Below are 17,925 nucleotides of genomic sequence, written 5' to 3'. Positions count from 1 at the left end.
TCCACACAGGACTCACATTCACACAGGATTATTCACACAGTCTTCATCCACACCCACACAGGATTATTCACACAGTCTTCATCCACACCCACACAGGGTTCATATCCATATAAAATACAACGTCCACACAGGACTGGTCCACATAAGACCATCAACCACACAGGTTATTACATAGTCTTCTTAACCACATAGGTTACAACACATACTTCTCAATCACACCACCCTGTTCATGGTAAATAGGTAAAACAAACTCCTCATACCACTGCCAATATTTTACCCCCTAATATAAACGCCTATATAATAACCTTCTCATACCACTACCAACATTATATGATGGTTATATCAGTTACGATATAACGACCTCCTCATACCACTACCAACATTATATCGCAATTTACATGAACCATAAAACAATACACATCCTGTACAGGTAAACACCTCAATGCATTTCCATTCACAGCATTTAATCATCCAAACAACATCACAACCAAACAGAATTCGCATCCCAAATAGTATCCATAAGTGAACATCAGTCAAAATCAAACAGCACCCACAATCATTTAATTATCAAAGTTGTTTTCATGTCACATGATTTTTCCCAATATAGTATATAATCAAAAACAATATTTTCAATACCTACACCGTTTAGAAAATTATACCAACAGATATATAGAATTTTATACCCAAAATTTAACCGGTTTAAAAATTAATAAAAAGTTGTTATAAAGTATTTCCCCTTACCTGCTCCTCAAGTTCCTGCCCAAATCGATCAGAAAACAAGACTATAATCCAAAATTCCCAACTCACTCAAATCTTAGAAAAATACTCATTTAATACTTCCTAGGCTGCATATAATTATATTTAACAAGAAAACTCCAAAATATCTCACTTACCCTGAGTTTAGGATGGTATCCCAAAACCCCAAATCAACGATCTGCTTTGGCAACTTTGTAGAGAACGATCCCATGAACCTCGTGATCATTCCAGATCGTCAAACCAGGCTAAATCCAGGCCGGATTTGAAGAGAGAAGGCAGAAGGGCCATTTTTTTAGAGAAAATGAAAAACCCCAAAATTCCTCGCTGAAAATTGAAGCTAACTCTATTTATAGGCAGGGACTTGTCGACGAGACACATGGATTCGTCGATCCCAAGAAGAACACTCGTCAATGGGTCTGTGAGTTCGTCAACGAGTTTCAAAATACCTCAAACCCTCTCAGTTAATCCTCGTCGATGAGACATGTGCCCTCATCAACGGGTCAAGGAAGAACATTCATCGACGAGACCAGTTGGTTCGCCGACGAGGACTCGCTGATACTCTTTTAAAAATTCTTTTTCTTCCCTTCTCTATTTCCTTTCCTTTTCCATTTCTTTTCTTTTATTATTTTTGTTAATTAAATTTTCCAAGTCGTTACATTCTTCTCTCCTTTAGAAAATTTCGTCCTCGAAATTCGTTAATTGCCCATTTTTCACAACTAAAAAGCTAACTAACCACATTCATACGTTTCAATCAATTCAAACATATGCAACATCGAATCATGCAAAGTCAAACAAAATTAATACTCATGCTAACGTAGACATATTACCTGCACCTTTAGCATTGTCCCACTCGGGTGTACGTAACATATAAACATGTGCCGAAGCACCGCCACCGCAAGGCACCAGGTTGTTCCTCCGATTCTGATTTGGAGCAGGTGCATTGTTTGGCGGTTCTAGACACCCGTGGGTGATATGGACATATTTGCCACATCTATAACACACGACACCCCTACTCCGACATTCTCCCCAATGCCGCTGGTTGCATTTTGGAAAGTGGGGGCGTGAAGAATCGCCTTGATGTCCTCGATCATTTCTTTCCAACCCCTGACCTACAACATCTCTGTCTCCCCTCCATGAACTTTGTCTGATATTTGTTTGGGGGCAGGGAGACACGGGTCTCCTTCTTCGTTCTGACGCCTCTACATCTCTCTATAGACTTGACTCTGCAATAGTGGCTTTCTCCACCAATTTTGCAAAATCCTAAATCTAAAAACACGTCATATGCTTATGAATCCTCTGATTAAGACCCTTTTCAAACCACCTCACATTTTGGTATTCATCTGGAACCATGGAAGGTGCAAAGCGGGAAAGTTTGTTGACGAGACACGTGGATTCGTCGACGATCCCAAGAAAAACACTCATCGATGGGTCCGTGAGTTCGTTGATGAGTTTCAAAGTATCTCAAACCCTCTCGGTTAATCCTCATCGACGAGACATGTGCTCTCATCGACAGGCCAAGGAAGAACGGTCGTCGACGAGACCAATTGGTTCGTCAATGAGGCCTCGCTGATACTTTTTTTAAAATTCCTTTTTGTGACAACCCGAATAAAAATGGAATTTAAAAAATAAAGGGGAAAGGAAATTATTAGAGGACTCATCGACAAAAACAGGGTTCGTCAATGAGGAAATACCGGGAGAGGTTTTGAGCCGACTGAATTTTGTCAACAATGACTGAATTTTGTCGACGAAATTATTAAAGGATTTGTCGACGAATGACGTAGCTCGTCGACGAATCCCCTGTTCTATAAATATCAAAATCTGAATTTTTAACTTCACAATTAAGCAATCTCTTTTCTCTCTCTCTTCCATTCGGCCATCTCTCTCTCTCTCTCTCTCATCGATTTTGGTCCAAATTTACGTCGATTCGACAATCTAAAGCCACCACGACGCTCCTAAAGAAGTTCTCTCCAAATTTTCCGGAGCGGATCGTTGGTGAAAGTAAGTTGGAAATCATCCCTGAGTTGAGGTAAGGCTTTTTAAGCTAAATTTGGTCTTGTAGTAATTATAGGAAATGATATACACGTAGAAATACTAAAGTTTAATACCGGGAGTTTTCATTTTCATGGTATTGATTAGGAAATTCTACAGGTGTGAGACCAGAGTTTATAGGGGCTTTTCTCAGTAACCAGGTAAGGGAATAAATTAAAGCAGTCATTTTCATGCAAATTATTATTATTTATGAGAAAAATTATTTTCTGGAAAGCATGTATTATATTTATAGATTACGAAGGAAATGTACGTGTGAGAAAAATACTGTTACTATGTTGAAATGTATATATATGTCTGAGATGTCAGTTTTTATGATTTTCATAATACAATGTATAGTTTTATACAATAAATGTGTGGCATGAATATTATTTTATTTGGAGAAATATTATGATGTGATAATGATATGAATGCAGTATGATTTGAGAAGTTATAGAAGTATACAGTACATTATGATTCTGATAAATGCATGATAAAATGATTATTTTCAAAATGACGTATTTATGTATGATTTCGGGTCCTACCTTCGAGCTGCACAACTTGTCATGGGGGGTAATACATGACATTAGCTAGCTATTTATCCTGAGTATGTTTTCAGTATTATCAGTTATAACAAATGTTTTATGAACGTTATGATATGTTATTAAACATGAAAGTATATGAGGATTCAGTATAATATGATGCATGTTTACGGATATATGAAATGTACTGTATATGTATAATTGCCTTAAATGTTCATGTTGCCACACAGCTGTATTTAGTTTATTTTCTCTTACTGAGAAGTGTCTCACTCCCGAATATTAAATGATTTTTAAGAAACCCGGAGGGACTAGTGGGTCAAGGCCGCTGTTGTGTGGGTTTAGCTTCCCTACTAGAAGGGTAAGCGTCGAACTAGGATCAGAAGATTTTTGTTGTATGATCCTAGTGTTATTTTGACTTTTGGAGATTGTATATATATACAGTGTTTTGATGATGTAGTAAACTCTGATATTATGTTTTATGGTTGGATGATTGAGATTTTATGCTTACTGTTGCTTAAGTTTCCATTGTGATTAACAGGCGTCCTCGTTACGCACGAGTTCAAGTTGACTTTTCTATTTATTATGCTACGTTCTATATTAAGGAAGTTGAGGTCGTAACACTTTTTCTTCCCTTCTCTCTTTCCTTTCCTTTTTCATTTATTTTCTTTTATTAATTAAATTTTCTGGGTCGTTACACCCACAAATATATACTCCTACTCTTTTGGAGGTGTGAATACTACCTCTTTCTGATAACAATCAATACTGGCTTAGTGGGCAGCTAGCCAGTCCATTCCCAGAATTACCTCAAAACCATGCATGTCTAGAACTACAAAGTTAGCTAGCAAAGACCTTCCCTTAATATTGATCAAACAATCTTTGAGTACCTTTCTACATAACACTATGGTCCTGGTCGGTGTAGCCACTAATAAACTAACATCTAGTGGCTGAACTTCTATATCACATAACTTAATGAATTCTCGGGCTATAAAGGAGTGAGTTGCCCCTAAATCAAATAAAACAATAGCTCTATATGAAAAAATTGAAATCATATCTGTCACTACATCGTCGATCGCCTCTGCGTCTCTCGGTGTCGGTGCATAGACCCTCGCCAGGGCGGTGTTCCCCTGCTAATTTCCTGGAGGTGCTTGATTGTTCCCTCAAAATTGTCTAAGAGCAGGTAGATTAGCTGGCTATGCTGGGCAATCTCTTGAAATATGTCCAAGCCGACCACACCGGTAGCAAGCATTCATCCCAACTCGGAACTGCCCCCAGTGCCTCCAATCAAACCTAACACAAATAGGGGTGCTGGATTTCTCTGAGGGACTCGATGTCCCGCCGCTTGCCGTGGACCCACATTGTGCCTCCTCCACTGACTCTGACTGGTGCTCGCCTAGAACCCAAAAGGTGTAGGCCTCTTCCTCTAACTCTATATCCTAGCACCTCTCTATAGATTGGACTCTATTACTGTGGCTTTATCAACTAGCTCTGAAAAAGTCTAGACCTGAAAAGCCACTACCTATTCATATATACCCTGCCTCAGGCCGCTCTCAAATTTTCTTTCCTTCTTTTTCTTCATCTGGCACCATATTTGGGGTAAAACGGGATAGCTCAATGAATCTTGCAGCATACTACTGTACCATTATGTGTCCCTGTGTCAAATTCAAAAAATTTTCTGCTTTTGCATTTCTGGTGGTAGTGGTGAAATACCGCTCGAAGAATAATTCCCTTAAGCGGCTCCAGGTCATGGCTATAGGCACAGGTCTCTGCTCCTCCAGCAATCTCGCTGATCTCCACCAGTGTTTAGCCTCTCTTATGACTTTCTGCTCATCTGTACAAGGGAGAACAGCCAACGTCTCCTCAATCTCCTAGACTCGGTCCTCAGCCACGAATGGGTCGGCCCCTTCAAAAAATGACGGGGAATTCATATGTGTAAACTGCTCAATCATGCAGCCCCGTTCCCCTGCATTTCTTGCCATTTCTATCATCACTTGCTGGGTGACACTACGTAGCACTGCATCTAAATCTCCACCACCCGAATTAAAAGGTCTGGCATCATCACCTCTAGCATGTGCATTGCTACTTCTAGGGTCCATCCTGAAAATGGAACAAGCAGTATTAGAATTACACTATCTTAATATGGTCGTTGCAGTCATTGAACTATATAAAATATACTATATCCTTACGGCACACTCAAAAATGAACAGCTCGGAAGTTATCCCAAGTATAAGAGTTCAGTCGTATAATACTTAGCCCAAGGGTCAGATCATCTCCTTAGGGAATGCAGTTTAATTCCAAATTTTACGTAATTCCAATCAAAAAATAAGAAACAAAAAGGTCACCGAACACAGTTCAGATTTGGGTTTTCTAGTTTGTTGAGATTTCTTTAATGAATTAAAATAATGTGCAATTTAAATTTTAAATCCTAACATGAACTAATTTTAACAATGAGAAACGGAAATCCTACGTTTAATAACCAGGCAAGAATTGAAACACGTGTTGAACTTCGAAAAAAGATTAAAAACGATAACTTTAAGCATAAACTTAAGCATGCAATTAAAAACTCAATCGAACACAAACTCAACCAAGAAAAACCAAATTTTTGCAATCATGAACTTGAATCAAAATTAAGACTTTAACCACTAAACAATAACTAAATACGATAACAAATTTCTGACTTTAATTAAACGAGCTTAATCTATATAGAACCCAATAAATTTTAGTTTTAAAGAAGACAACTAATTTAAGTCCTAAAGAAGATATTTTCTCTTTTTGTATTTTATTCTTTTTTTTCCCAAGAAACCAAACCGAACTTAAATCAAGTAAAAATTAACTCAAGCAAAAAAATTAAAACTAATGCTAATAACAAACAAGAAGAGGAAGATAATAAATAAACCTCAATGATAATACCCAAACAAGATTAAAAAATAAAATTTTAATTAAAATTCTACCAAAAAAAATAACAATTATCCAACTCTTTAAAAGTAATGACAAAAAAAAGCTAGAGAAACAAAGAAGAAAGAAAAAGAGAAAGAAAGATAAGGAGAGGAAGAGTTGGTCGTTTTGAGGTTAAGGCAGCAACACCGCCGTGGTGGCTTCGGGTTGTTGGTGTTCACGGTAGCAAGAAGCAGGGACTGGGCGACTTGGAGCAGCAGGAACAACAACAATCTTGGCTTGGGACCTTTAGCAACAGCAAGGAATGGAGGTAGCAGTGCACGACAACTGCTTGGGAGGAAGAAGAAGGTCTCGGCTTTGTGGGCTTACAACAGCAAAGAGAGGGGAGAGAAGTAAGGGAGAGAGGAAGAAAGGAAGAGAAAGGGAGACCAAGAATGAGAGAAAAGAGAAAAGAGAAGAGAGAAGAGAGTTAGAGTGAAAGGAGAATTAGAGAGAGGGTGCTGTGCGTGAGGGAGAGCAGAGAGAAGGAAGAGGGGTGTTGTCCATGAAAAGAAAAAAAAAAAAAGCAAACTTTAAAGCCCCTTTCTTAAGCCCTACCTAGCGCACCACAGATGAGGACCCGGCTATATAGCTGGGTCAAATCAACCCAAAATATTTATTTTTTTATATTTTTTTCTTTTCTTGTCTTGTTTCTTCTTTTTTTTTTTCTTTTTCTTTGTTTCCCAGCGAACAAAGGGGATTTTGACGTTCCTAAAGCCCGTATCTCTCAAAGTTCGAAACATGAAAAATCGTAAAGCTCTTTCTTGGCTTTTCACAGCATTTTAAATTGCCTCGTTCAAAGCTCGAACAAGAAAGTTATGCCCAGATTATGAAGTTCCATCGGTTTTTAGCTTCCAATAGTTACCTTACAATAAAAAATACCAAAAATTCATAAATTACTCAATAAAACCCAAATATTATAAATAGAACAAAATTTTAAAATATAAAGAATAATTAGGCATTTAATTAAAAATATAATTCGTAATGTATGAATTAAAGCACCTAATTACCCAATTTAAGCTCGTAATCACACCCCCAACTAACGTTTTGCTAGTCTTTAACAAATAACATGAATGAATTTCATGATGGTACCTACAAATACTAACTCCAATGAACATGAAACGACTGCACATGCAACAAAACCATATCGTTTCACATATAAGAATATAACCAAATTTCACACAAGCTCATCATATACAATGCACGCAACTCCGAAGCAAGTCATTATGCAAGTTTCATCATTATGTAGCCATTAAAAACAGTATACTCACATAAAATTAACCAGCAATTACAATTCAATGTTAATGTAGCCATATAAATTCAAGTATAAATAGGCGAAATCTCGAGGCATGTGTAATGTGTATGACTCATTACACCCAAGATACCAGTGGACACCTACAGAACGATCGTTTTGACTCAGCCTAACCGGTATACCCTAAAAAACACTCAAAAAGGATGGGTTCATTCGTCATATGTGAGGAGGAGTGTCACGATCAAACATCCCACATATTGTAAGGAACAAATGCTACATGTGTGGAGTGGACTAGTCTGAAAAGGATCCAGCCTATTTGTGAAGTGTCGGATCCTTCACCCTAGCATCTCACCTACTCGTCATATCCAAACAAAACCACCCTAGATCAACTTATTCATAAATCAGGCGTGAATACATCTGAGGCATTAAGCGATTGAAGAGTCTTTATATGTGGAGAACATGCGTCGTATCCCTGACTTTTTATGGTATTTATGTAGAGTAGGTATTAACCTTTCACTTTATGTGCATTTTTATTTTTCCTTTTTCTTTCTTCTGCTCATTTCTCAATTCTTTCTTTTCATGGTCAATTAGGACAATCATTAAACTTCTTTTTTTGTCTTCATACCATCCATGTGAATTAAGTTTGAACAGTAGTCCATGAAATAAGTCTATTTCTAGGGGTGGCTTGGCCTTCATATCTTGAGTAGACTACAAGACCTAAGTTTCTATTGATTACGCGTTTGAACTGCGTAATCAGGCATTTTAATTCGTGCATTGGAGTCTATATTTTTAATTAAATACCTAATTACTCTAAATATTTTAACACGGTGTCCTATTTATAATATTTAGGTTTTATTAAGCAATTTATGAATTTTTGGCACTTTTTATCGTATGAAAATTATCGAGAGCTAAAACCAGCATTAGTTCGTAATTCGCAGATAATTTTTTCATCCGAGCTCCAATCGAGACGATTCAAAATTCTAGAGAAATATGAGAAGATTATCTACAACTTTTGTGGTTCAAGCTTTGAGAGATACAGGCTGTAGAAGGGTCAAGATTGGTCTCATTCTCAGAGAAATAAAAAGAAGAAGAAACAAGAAAAAGAAAAAAAAATTAATATATATAAAACCAATTGATGTGACCCAGCCATGCAGCCAGGTTGGATCTCCTTCCGTGGGTCTCGTCGGGTAGGGCTCTTCCCCATTCTCCTATATATTTTTCTCTTAGCGCACCAACCCAATAGCTCCCTCCTTCCCTTCTCTTCTCACTCTCTCATTCTCCCTTCTCTCCCTCTTCTCTCTCAGCCCCGCACCCCTCTCTTTCTCCATTGCTCTCGATCTCTCTCAGCTCTCTAATCCTCTTCGTCCCCACGCCCTCTCCTACCCTCTACTCTTTCAGCCACAACCAGCCAGCCCCGCAAGCCACCCCAGCCTCCTTCTCTCCCTCTCTCATCTTCTCTTTTCCCTTCTTCTCCTTTCTCTTTTACCTCTCTCCCTGTTCTATTGCCGTGACAAACTCAAACAACCCGAGGAATCCCACACCGCCAAGCTGCTGCTCCTTCTTCTTCTTTACTGCTGTTGTCCTCCCAACACTGCGTGTTGCTGCCATTGCTAGAGGTACTGCTGATCCAACATTGTTGTTGTGCCGTGAAGCTTCCCAAACCCGTGAGAACCTGTTGCTGCTGCTGAATGCTCCAGAACACCCCGAGAACTCCTGCTGCTGCTCAACCCACGCCAGCCACCCAAGCCGAGCCCCTAATCTTCCTACGAGTAGCAGTTTAATTATTCTCCTCTCTCTCTCTCTCTCTCCTCTCTCTCTCTCTCTCTCTCTCTCTCTCTCTCTCTCTCTCTCTCTCTCTCTCTCTCTCTCTCTATCTCTCTCTCTCTTTTTATTATTTCCCTTAAATTATCACTTGATTATTATTTTCTCTCTTTAGAATTTCAAGTAAAGTGTAAGCTTCTAAATACACATTGGATTATTATTGTTAAGTTAATATTTTTCTTTTATCTTCTTATTTACCATCATTGTGAGAGTTAAATTTTGTTTGGTTTGTTTTTTTTTATTAAAGTTCAGTTTGTTTCTTAAAAGGAAAAGGAAAAAAAAATTCTTCTTTTAGGATTTAAATCTTGTTGGGTTTATTTGATTTGAAGTCGGTTTAATTAAGATCTGATTTTTTTTTCATGTTTAAGTTTATCATTTAGTTGTTAAAGTTCGAATCTTAGTTTGAGTTTCTATTTAATTAATTAAAGCTTGAAAATTTCTATCATGTTTCTGTTTAGTGTTATTGTTAAAGTTTTAATTTTTGGTTAGTCCGTAGTTGCGTAGAATCTTTGGTTTTTGAGTTTCGATTGAGTTTTTATTGTTGCGTGTTTTAATTACATATTAAAATTATACATCTTTAGTTTTCATTCCAAAGCTCAACGCGTGTTTCAATGTCTAGCTGTTTAGACGTAGGATTTCCGTTTCTTATTATTAAATTCAGTGCATGTTAGAGTTTAGAGTTTAAATTGCATGTTTATTTAATTTTTCAAAAGAAAATCTCAAATAATCCAGAAAACCCAAATCTAAACTGAATTTAGTAACTTTTTATTTTCGATTGGAAATACGTAAAATTTGAGATTAAACCGCATTCCCTGAGGAGACGATCTAACCTTTGAGCTGAATATTACATAACAAAACTCCTATACTTTGGATAGCTTTCGAGCTACTCATTTTTAGAGTGAGTCAAGTTTTTAGCGCCGTTGCCGGGTAGTGCCAGTTTTAATTTCAAATTTTGTGTTTTTCTAATTATTTTTTATTTTTCATTAATTAAAATATATATATTAATAAAAAAAAATTGATCATGCCTGTTTGCTACTGTGTTAGTGAATTTCTACTATTTGCATTGATGTTTGATACCCTACGTTTGAGATAATTCGAATAGACTGTCTAAAATTTTACTTACACCAATAGGGACACACAAAGCACAAAATCTTATTATACTCTTGTTACTTTTACGAGTGCTTCTGAAAATCTGATTTGAGCAATCTGTTTGAACAATTCTTTGAGAAAATCATGGCTGCACCTGCACCACGTACACTTCAGGATTTTCTATAGCTAATATATGACTTACTTGCTACACCCTAATAATAGCATGTTTTTTCTTACTGAGTGTCGCCTCATCCCATTTAATTGATACTTTTCAGGTGATCCAGTTAGACGAGTAGATCAAGCTCGCAGGTAAAGGGGCTACAGTGCTACCCTGCCAGGAGGGTGAGCATTTTTGGAAAAGAGGGTATTTTTGTGTAGCCTAGTTCAGTTATGTATTTATATTTTTGGAGTATTTAGCACTCTAATATTGTATTGTATATGTATATGGTTGTGGGTACTTGACTTAAGCTTCTCGCTGCTTAGGTTGATGTTTTATTCCATCAGGAGTTATCAATGTAGTTTAACTTAATATATAAATATATAGAATTCTAGCAGGTCGTTACATTGTGTGGCTCTTATACTTGGTGGGGTTCATAAACAAAAGAAGAAAAGCATATGCGTGTGTCGTGCAACAAGCACTCATCGACGAGTGAGAGTAGATAAAAGTCTCAAACATGAATTCCTGAGAGTCTAGACCATGAGCTCGACCAGGTCAACTCGTCCCCTAAAATCTCATACATGAATTCCTGAGAGTCTCGACTAGGAGCTCGACCAAGCTCGACCTGGTTGATGGTTGCGAGAAAATTTTCAAATTTTGAATTGAAACGTTGAAACAGTTGGATATTTGGAGGGAAGCCTCCGAGGGTTTGTTAAATATGTCATTCTAGGCATATTGTGAGTAGTGAGAGGGTAAGAGATGAAGAGAAGATCATTGTATACCATTGTATTGTGTAATATTTGATCTTCATAGTGAAATCTTTCCCAATTACTCTCGTGGATGTAGGATTTGCCGAATCACGTAATTCCTAGTGTCATTGCTCTTATCTTTGTTTTCTTTATATTCTGTATTCACCATTTAGATTGTTATAAGTGTATGTTTGATCCTTTAAACAATATTACATATTCCGTTGTGCAATTTTTGAGAGGCATTTTTCACAACATCCTTGTTTTGGGTTGCAAAACAAAAGTGAGGTCCTATAATCCACAATTGAAAAGATATTGATCCTCAAATTGTTAATGGTGGCTTCAATGATTATTGTGCTGGTTCAAAGGGATCTAAGTTTTATTGTTCTTCCCATTTTATCTCAGACATTTAGATCATGCTTTTTTTAAAGGATGAAATTCTTAATGAAAACCCTCAACCACACAACATTGTTTTTTTTTAAGGAAAACATTCTTATTCCTCGCCTACAATTCCACCTTAAAAAAATTGAGTTCTCACTAGCAAGACAAATTGTCATTCCACATGGCATTGTTGATGAGCAATTACTTGTTAATAATGGATGTCAAAGTTAGAAGACACTGACCCTTTGTTAAGAGGATCTTAAAGAGTTTGAAAACTTATAATTTTGGATGATTTTATGTTGTACCTCTAGAAACATGAATATAACATAGGGATTGATGGTGATCTGACCACTTTTCTAGAGGTTGTGGGTAATCCTTAACCATCTTAGTGATAGATGCTATGCGAGATAAGTTGGAATCTATGAATCATAACCAAGATTAGGATTTGTTAGAGTTGCCTAATGGACACAAGGTCGTTGGTTATAAGTGGATCTTCAAAACTAAGCAATTCTTGGAGTGAAATTGAAAGATATAGAACCAAATTGGTAGCAAAGGATTGTAATAAAGAGAGGGCATTGATCACAAAAGACCTACTCTCTAGTATCTAGGAAAGACTCAACCTAAGTCGTGATGGCTTGCTAGGTAGCTCATTCTAATCTGGAGCTTCACCAAATAGACGTAAAAATTATATATATATATATATATATATATATATATATATATATATATTTAGTGGCAACTTGTTTGAGGGTGTTTATGTATAGGAGGCTAGCGGCTATGAGGAAACTACACAGAAACATCTTGTATACAAATTTGAAAAGTTTATTCATCGACTACATTTATGGACTAAAACAGACTTCAAGATAATGGTATTTAAAGTTTGATGATATTGTCATTTTCTTTGATACTTGAAGGAGAGTAGGAGTTGGTTTGTAATCCTCACACACTATTTTGATGATATATTGCTTGTTAGCAATGATAGTGATCTTGATCAAATGAAGCAATTATTGTCAAGTCAGTCTGATATAAAGGAAGTGATACCTCTTTATAATTATGCATACAAATCCATCATAATAGATCTCGGGATATTCATAGCTTCTCTTAAAATATCTACATTAATAGAGTTATTAACTGAACGTCTAGAAAGGTAAGAAAATATTTATAAAAAAAAATTCAACATTCTCAAAATGATGATGTTGATAAGAAACGCATTAAATATTTTAAACCAACATAAGAAATTTTTTAGACCTATGTAATATTAAGGCAAGTCTGAACAATGAGTCCTGTAGTAGGAGCATGCACCTATTTTCCTAAACCCTATTTCTTCCTACTCTCATGCAATATAAGAAGTTGAACCTCCATTACTCCCTGCCATGAGCAAGAATTATGACTCCTTTAAAAGGGCAAAAAAGTACCACAACTCCAAGAGGCCCTTGCTTGTTTTGTCTTAATATCATCTTTTAACTAGTTTGATAGAATAAATTTCAAGAATATGATTGATATAAATTAATTGATTTCAACAAAACACATATTTTATTTGTTGTCAAATCTTCTTACACCTGTTGTGGAGTACCAACCACCGATTTTTGGGAATTGGAAATTTCTTCGACTCACCCAGGCACGAGCTGGCCACGTTGATAAATCATCGGACAGATCACATCATAAAATGATTTCGAAAATGTGTTTGAATACTGTGCATGCTCGAATTTAGGATTTTTTATTTTTTATGTTTTTTCAACCTTAGCCCTTCCAGAATCCGGCCTATATCCCTCTCCGTCGCCGGAGACGCCGATCTGGGTCTAATTAGTGGCGGCTCATGATGAAGGCCTGAGAAGAAAAGATTTTGGGTTTTTGTGGAATCGCGGAAGAATTCGAATGGGGGCAGAGACGACCTCGAACTCTGCTTCTAGGGGTGGCGATGGGGATAGCCACCGCGAGACCCAGGTGGTGTTGAACGTCTACGATCTCACCCCTCTCAACAGCTACACCTATTGGTTCGGATTCGGGATCTTTCATTCCGGCATTGAAGGTTTCAGCCATCCCCCGTTTCTAGTTTTCTCTTCTTTTTTTTAAATTTTGTTTCTCATGCTTTGTCCGTTGCAATTTATGATGAATTTGTTTTTTTGGTGAGAAATTGATTTGGGTTTTCGTTGTTCTTGAATCTTGATTTGGGACTTTCATATCTAGCTGGTACATTGTGCAACGGGTTCAGAAATGCGGCTGTCCCTTTTCTTTTTCTTTTTCTTTTTTCGTAGATGTCTTGATGGAGCGCATAGTTTGAATCAATGGCACGCAAACTAGAGAAAATGGGATTTGTTGATTTCCTAAGATCTCTTTACTACTTGAAATCTTGCATAATTTTGTTTATAATCTGGGTTATTGTAGTTTTGTATTTGCTGCAAGTGAGAATCTAAAATGCATGTATAGGAACATAGTGGCTGGTTTACATTTAATGGACCTTGGGGCTCTAAGATCAAGTCAGGCAAGCACCTTTATTCCCCAACATATTTTAGATGATGACTTAAGAGACACGAAGTATATTTTGCTTCATTGAAAGCAAAATGTCTTGTTTGCTTTGGGCTATTATGGGATTGAGTGATCTTCCTCGCTTCCTTTTGGGTGCACTCTCTTGGTCTTTTTCGGGGTTATAACTTTCCCATCTCCCAAAAGCAATTGGAAGGCAGCACTTTTGTAATTAAATACATGTACATTTTTCTGTTCTTTGATTTTTGGTGAGGACTCCTTGTGCTCCAAGACTTGTAATCTGCTTTTTGGATATTAACAAATTGTCTTCTCTTAAAAAAAAAAAGAATCTTGTTTGCTTTCAGAAACTTCTGGTTTTCAAAATAGCAGATCTTTCAAACAAAAGGAGCTTGTTCACTTATTTGACTAGCAGGGCTTGAAGAAGCCATTTTGATCAAGTACTTGACATGTTTATATATATTCATGTACATATATATTAAATGTTAGTTATATATTAGGTAATTGTGTGGCCCCAAATGCTTGAAGCAGCGTGGTATCAGTCCTTGGAGGCATCTTTTAAAGCTTAGAATATTCTCTTGACATCATCATGCAATTTGATTCATACAAATTATGGAATGGTGATCTTTCTCTCTCCATATTAACTTACATGAAATACTTTTCCCCCTTTGGATGGGGAAAGATTGGTGATCTTTCAGTCTCCATATTTACTTGGAATTTGTTTTCCCCTTCGGGTAGGGAAGGAGTCCAAATTGGAGGATCAAGTTAAGCAAGATGATAGTGATAATATGCTAGCGTTTGGGTTCAGTTTAATGCATGGAAGAACTTCTAAATGATTCATAGGACCATGGTCCAAACAGGCGCATGGGTGTGTTTGTGTGTGTGTGTGTGTGTCTGAGAGAGAGAGAGAGAGAGAGAGAGGGAGAGAGAGAGCTTTGATGAGTAATCTGATGTGTTTATTGAATTGATCTTTATTCCAAATCAATCTTCTGCAATTTGTTAATACTAAATCTTGCTATGACAATTGGGAGAATAAACTTTACAAGTCAATCTGGTACCCAAAAAAGGAAAAAAGTCTAGCAGGACCTTCATAAGCTTTCTTTTTCAGAATCCTTTCTTATTTTTTCTTTTATGAACTGTAATATGCTTGTTCCTATTGGTAAAAACAGTCCATGGTATGGAATATGGTTTTGGAGCTCATGATTTCCCTGCTAGTGGAGTGTTTGAAGTGGAACCAAGGACCTGCCCAGGTTTCATCTACAGATGTTCCATATCATTGGGTCGTATGACTATGTCTCCACATGAGTTTCGGACATTTATTGAGAATGTGGCTGCAGAGTATCATGGAGATACCTATCACCTCATCACCAAGAATTGCAATCATTTCACAAATGACATCTCCTGGAGATTGACAGGAAAACGGATCCCTGGGTGGGTGAATCGCCTTGCCCAGCTAGGTACGTGAAATTTTTAAATCAATCAGTTATATTTTTCTTTAACATGATCATCATCTGACTAGTACTGTCGCAATTAATATCTATGCTGCACTGCCACCATTTAAAGTTAAGTTTAACTTACTTGGGCATTATGTTTACTAGGGCTATTTGGTTTACAATTTTTAGAAATCATTTGTCATGATGTTTTCCTGTGAAAAATCTGTTCAATTGAGAACAAAATTCAAACTTAGTCATCAGCAGTTATCCAAAATGTTTTTTTTATAACAAAAGATGATGAATTTATTAGAGAATGAAGAATATACAAGAAGGAGAACAAGAAACCCTCCTCAACAAAAGAAAGAAAAGAGAAAAATCAAAAAAGGTAACAAAAACAATAAATCAAAATGCCCCATTTGACTAGCAAAGCCAACCAATTGCTTTGGATATCAGAAAACCTCATTCCTTTAGAAAAACACCATAGCATGACAAAATAATGAATCTTCTCCCATAACAAAGATAAGTTCAGCTTTTTCCCCATAAATGTACAAGTGCTTGATTGAGCCATAAACCCCACAAAACTGAAAAAACTGAACAAATCAACAAAGCATGAGCATCCTTCCTTTGACCAAAACCAGAAAAAATGGCTAGCAAATCCTCCACCGACTCCGGACAACTCAATTTTCTTCCAAAAGATCAAAAAGCTTGTTCCATAAACTCCAAGAAAATGATCACAGATATTGGAACAAATGATATGATGTTTCCAAACTATCAAGATAAAGAGCACGGATCAGGAGCAGTTACCTTTGATTGAAGATCTCCTACCCTGCAACAGATTGTCGGTGTTAACTCTGTTAAGAACAACCAACCAAGTGAAAGTCTTATCTTTGAGGGAACTCTGGCCTTCCAAACAATTTTGTAAAAAGGAAATATTAAGCTGTTATCCAAAATAATAATGTTGTTGTTGCTGTTGTTATTCACTGGGCACATTTGGATATGCATTGGAAATGCAATTTCTCTTGTTTAATTTACATGGTAGTTGAATTTGGTACATAAGGTAGGCAATGGCTCTTTGTAACATCAGAAATTATTACACTTGATATTGGGTCTGATATTATCCATAGATAACAAGTCTGTATCGGTACATTGTCATCTTAAAATATAACCGTAAAAAATCTGAATCGCTGCCTTTCCCAAGGATGTTTCTGAAAAAAAAATTTGTTTTTTTCTGTTGGCTTTTCAAAATGCTTTCCAATTTCTCTTTCCCCTTGTTGGTGTTTTTTTTAAATTATTATTTCCCACCTCTTTGGTTCTGGATGATTTGAAAGAAACACTGAGGCCTCCAAAACATGCTCAAACATTCACAGGCCAAAACATACTCTATTATGCTCATATAAGTTTTCAAACAATCTATAATGCTATATGCTTTCTTTTAGTGGTGCACTTCACTGTTGACACCCATTTTGTCACCTGCCTAACTAGAACTGTACTTTGTTCTGATGTGATTTTATTTTAGTTTTGCATATAAAATAAAAATAAATTTAGAACTTAATATCTTGTCCAAGCTTCAGGTTCTGTATGCAGTTGTCTCCTTCCAGAAAGCCTTCAAGTGTCTACTGTTAAACAGCTTCCTGAATACCATGCATGTTCAGGTGATGCTCTCATTGTTACTAAATTTTGCCTTTCACTATTCAAGAACATATTTGCAACTCTACCAATAACATTTGCGTTTTTTACATGGTTATTTATTTTTATTTATTTTCTGTGGCTAAACACATCCAGAAGAAGAAGGGACCGAATCTTTCTCAACTACATCCCCATGCGAGCCAACAGAAAACAATGACACAGATCTTAAGCACCTGCTCTCACCATCAGCTGAAAGTGGAGAAGTAGCTTTTATTAAGGAGGTCCAAAGGTGAAACCATGCTGCCATCTCAAAAGGGGGAAGGAGAGGGAGATGCTGAGTGGAGAAATGGCACTCTGAAACTGTCAGCACTATCACTTTGGAGAATCGCTGTGCAGAAGAAAATCACAGGGTTGCAATTTCAGTGGTCGAGTAGCCCTTCAGTCATTGCATTTCATTTAGGGCAAGCAGGGATGTTTGGTAGATTTTTCATATTGTTCTTTGACATTTTGTGCTTCTGTCCTTTCCAATATTTGTGTGGAAGTGAAGTTGGGAATGAAAGCAGTGGTTTTGCAATTGATGATTTGTATTGCTTGTTTTGTATGGAGCCTGAGCTAGTGTAAGTGACATCTCCGTTTGAATGTCATGCAATTCAGAAATTGAAAGACATTGTTGGAAATGTTCTTG

The 17,925-nt window shown here is 36.8% G+C and overlaps 1 protein-coding gene across 1 annotated transcript; it reads left to right on the top strand.

The window, feature by feature from the left end:
* The first annotated feature begins 13,070 nt into the window (after nt 1-13,070).
* On the top strand, nt 13,071-17,917 carry LOC131157828 (deSI-like protein At4g17486). The gene is made up of 4 exons (XM_058112228.1): nt 13,071-13,729; nt 15,351-15,638; nt 17,186-17,266; nt 17,397-17,917. The coding sequence occupies exons 1-4, from the start codon at nt 13,576-13,578 to the stop codon at nt 17,531-17,533; spliced, it is 660 nt and encodes a 219-aa protein (XP_057968211.1). The 5' UTR covers nt 13,071-13,575; the 3' UTR covers nt 17,534-17,917.
* Nucleotides 17,918-17,925: the final 8 nt, after the last annotated feature.

This window comes from Malania oleifera, chromosome 6 (assembly GCF_029873635.1).
Source record: "Malania oleifera isolate guangnan ecotype guangnan chromosome 6, ASM2987363v1, whole genome shotgun sequence".
NCBI lineage: Eukaryota > Viridiplantae > Streptophyta > Magnoliopsida > Santalales > Ximeniaceae > Malania > Malania oleifera.
The sequence above is the reverse complement of the archived record's forward strand: the minus strand, read 5'-3'. Positions and strand labels throughout refer to the sequence as shown.

Coding starts and splice junctions, on each gene's coding strand:
- LOC131157828 (XM_058112228.1), top strand. CDS start 13,576: ATGGGGGCAGAGACGACCTCGAACTCTGCTTCTAGGGGTGGCGATGGG. Junction 15,639..17,185: donor GAATCGCCTTGCCCAGCTAG/GTACGTGAAATT, acceptor TCCAAGCTTCAG/GTTCTGTATGCAGTTGTCTC. Junction 17,267..17,396: donor TGAATACCATGCATGTTCAG/GTGATGCTCTCA, acceptor AAACACATCCAG/AAGAAGAAGGGACCGAATCT.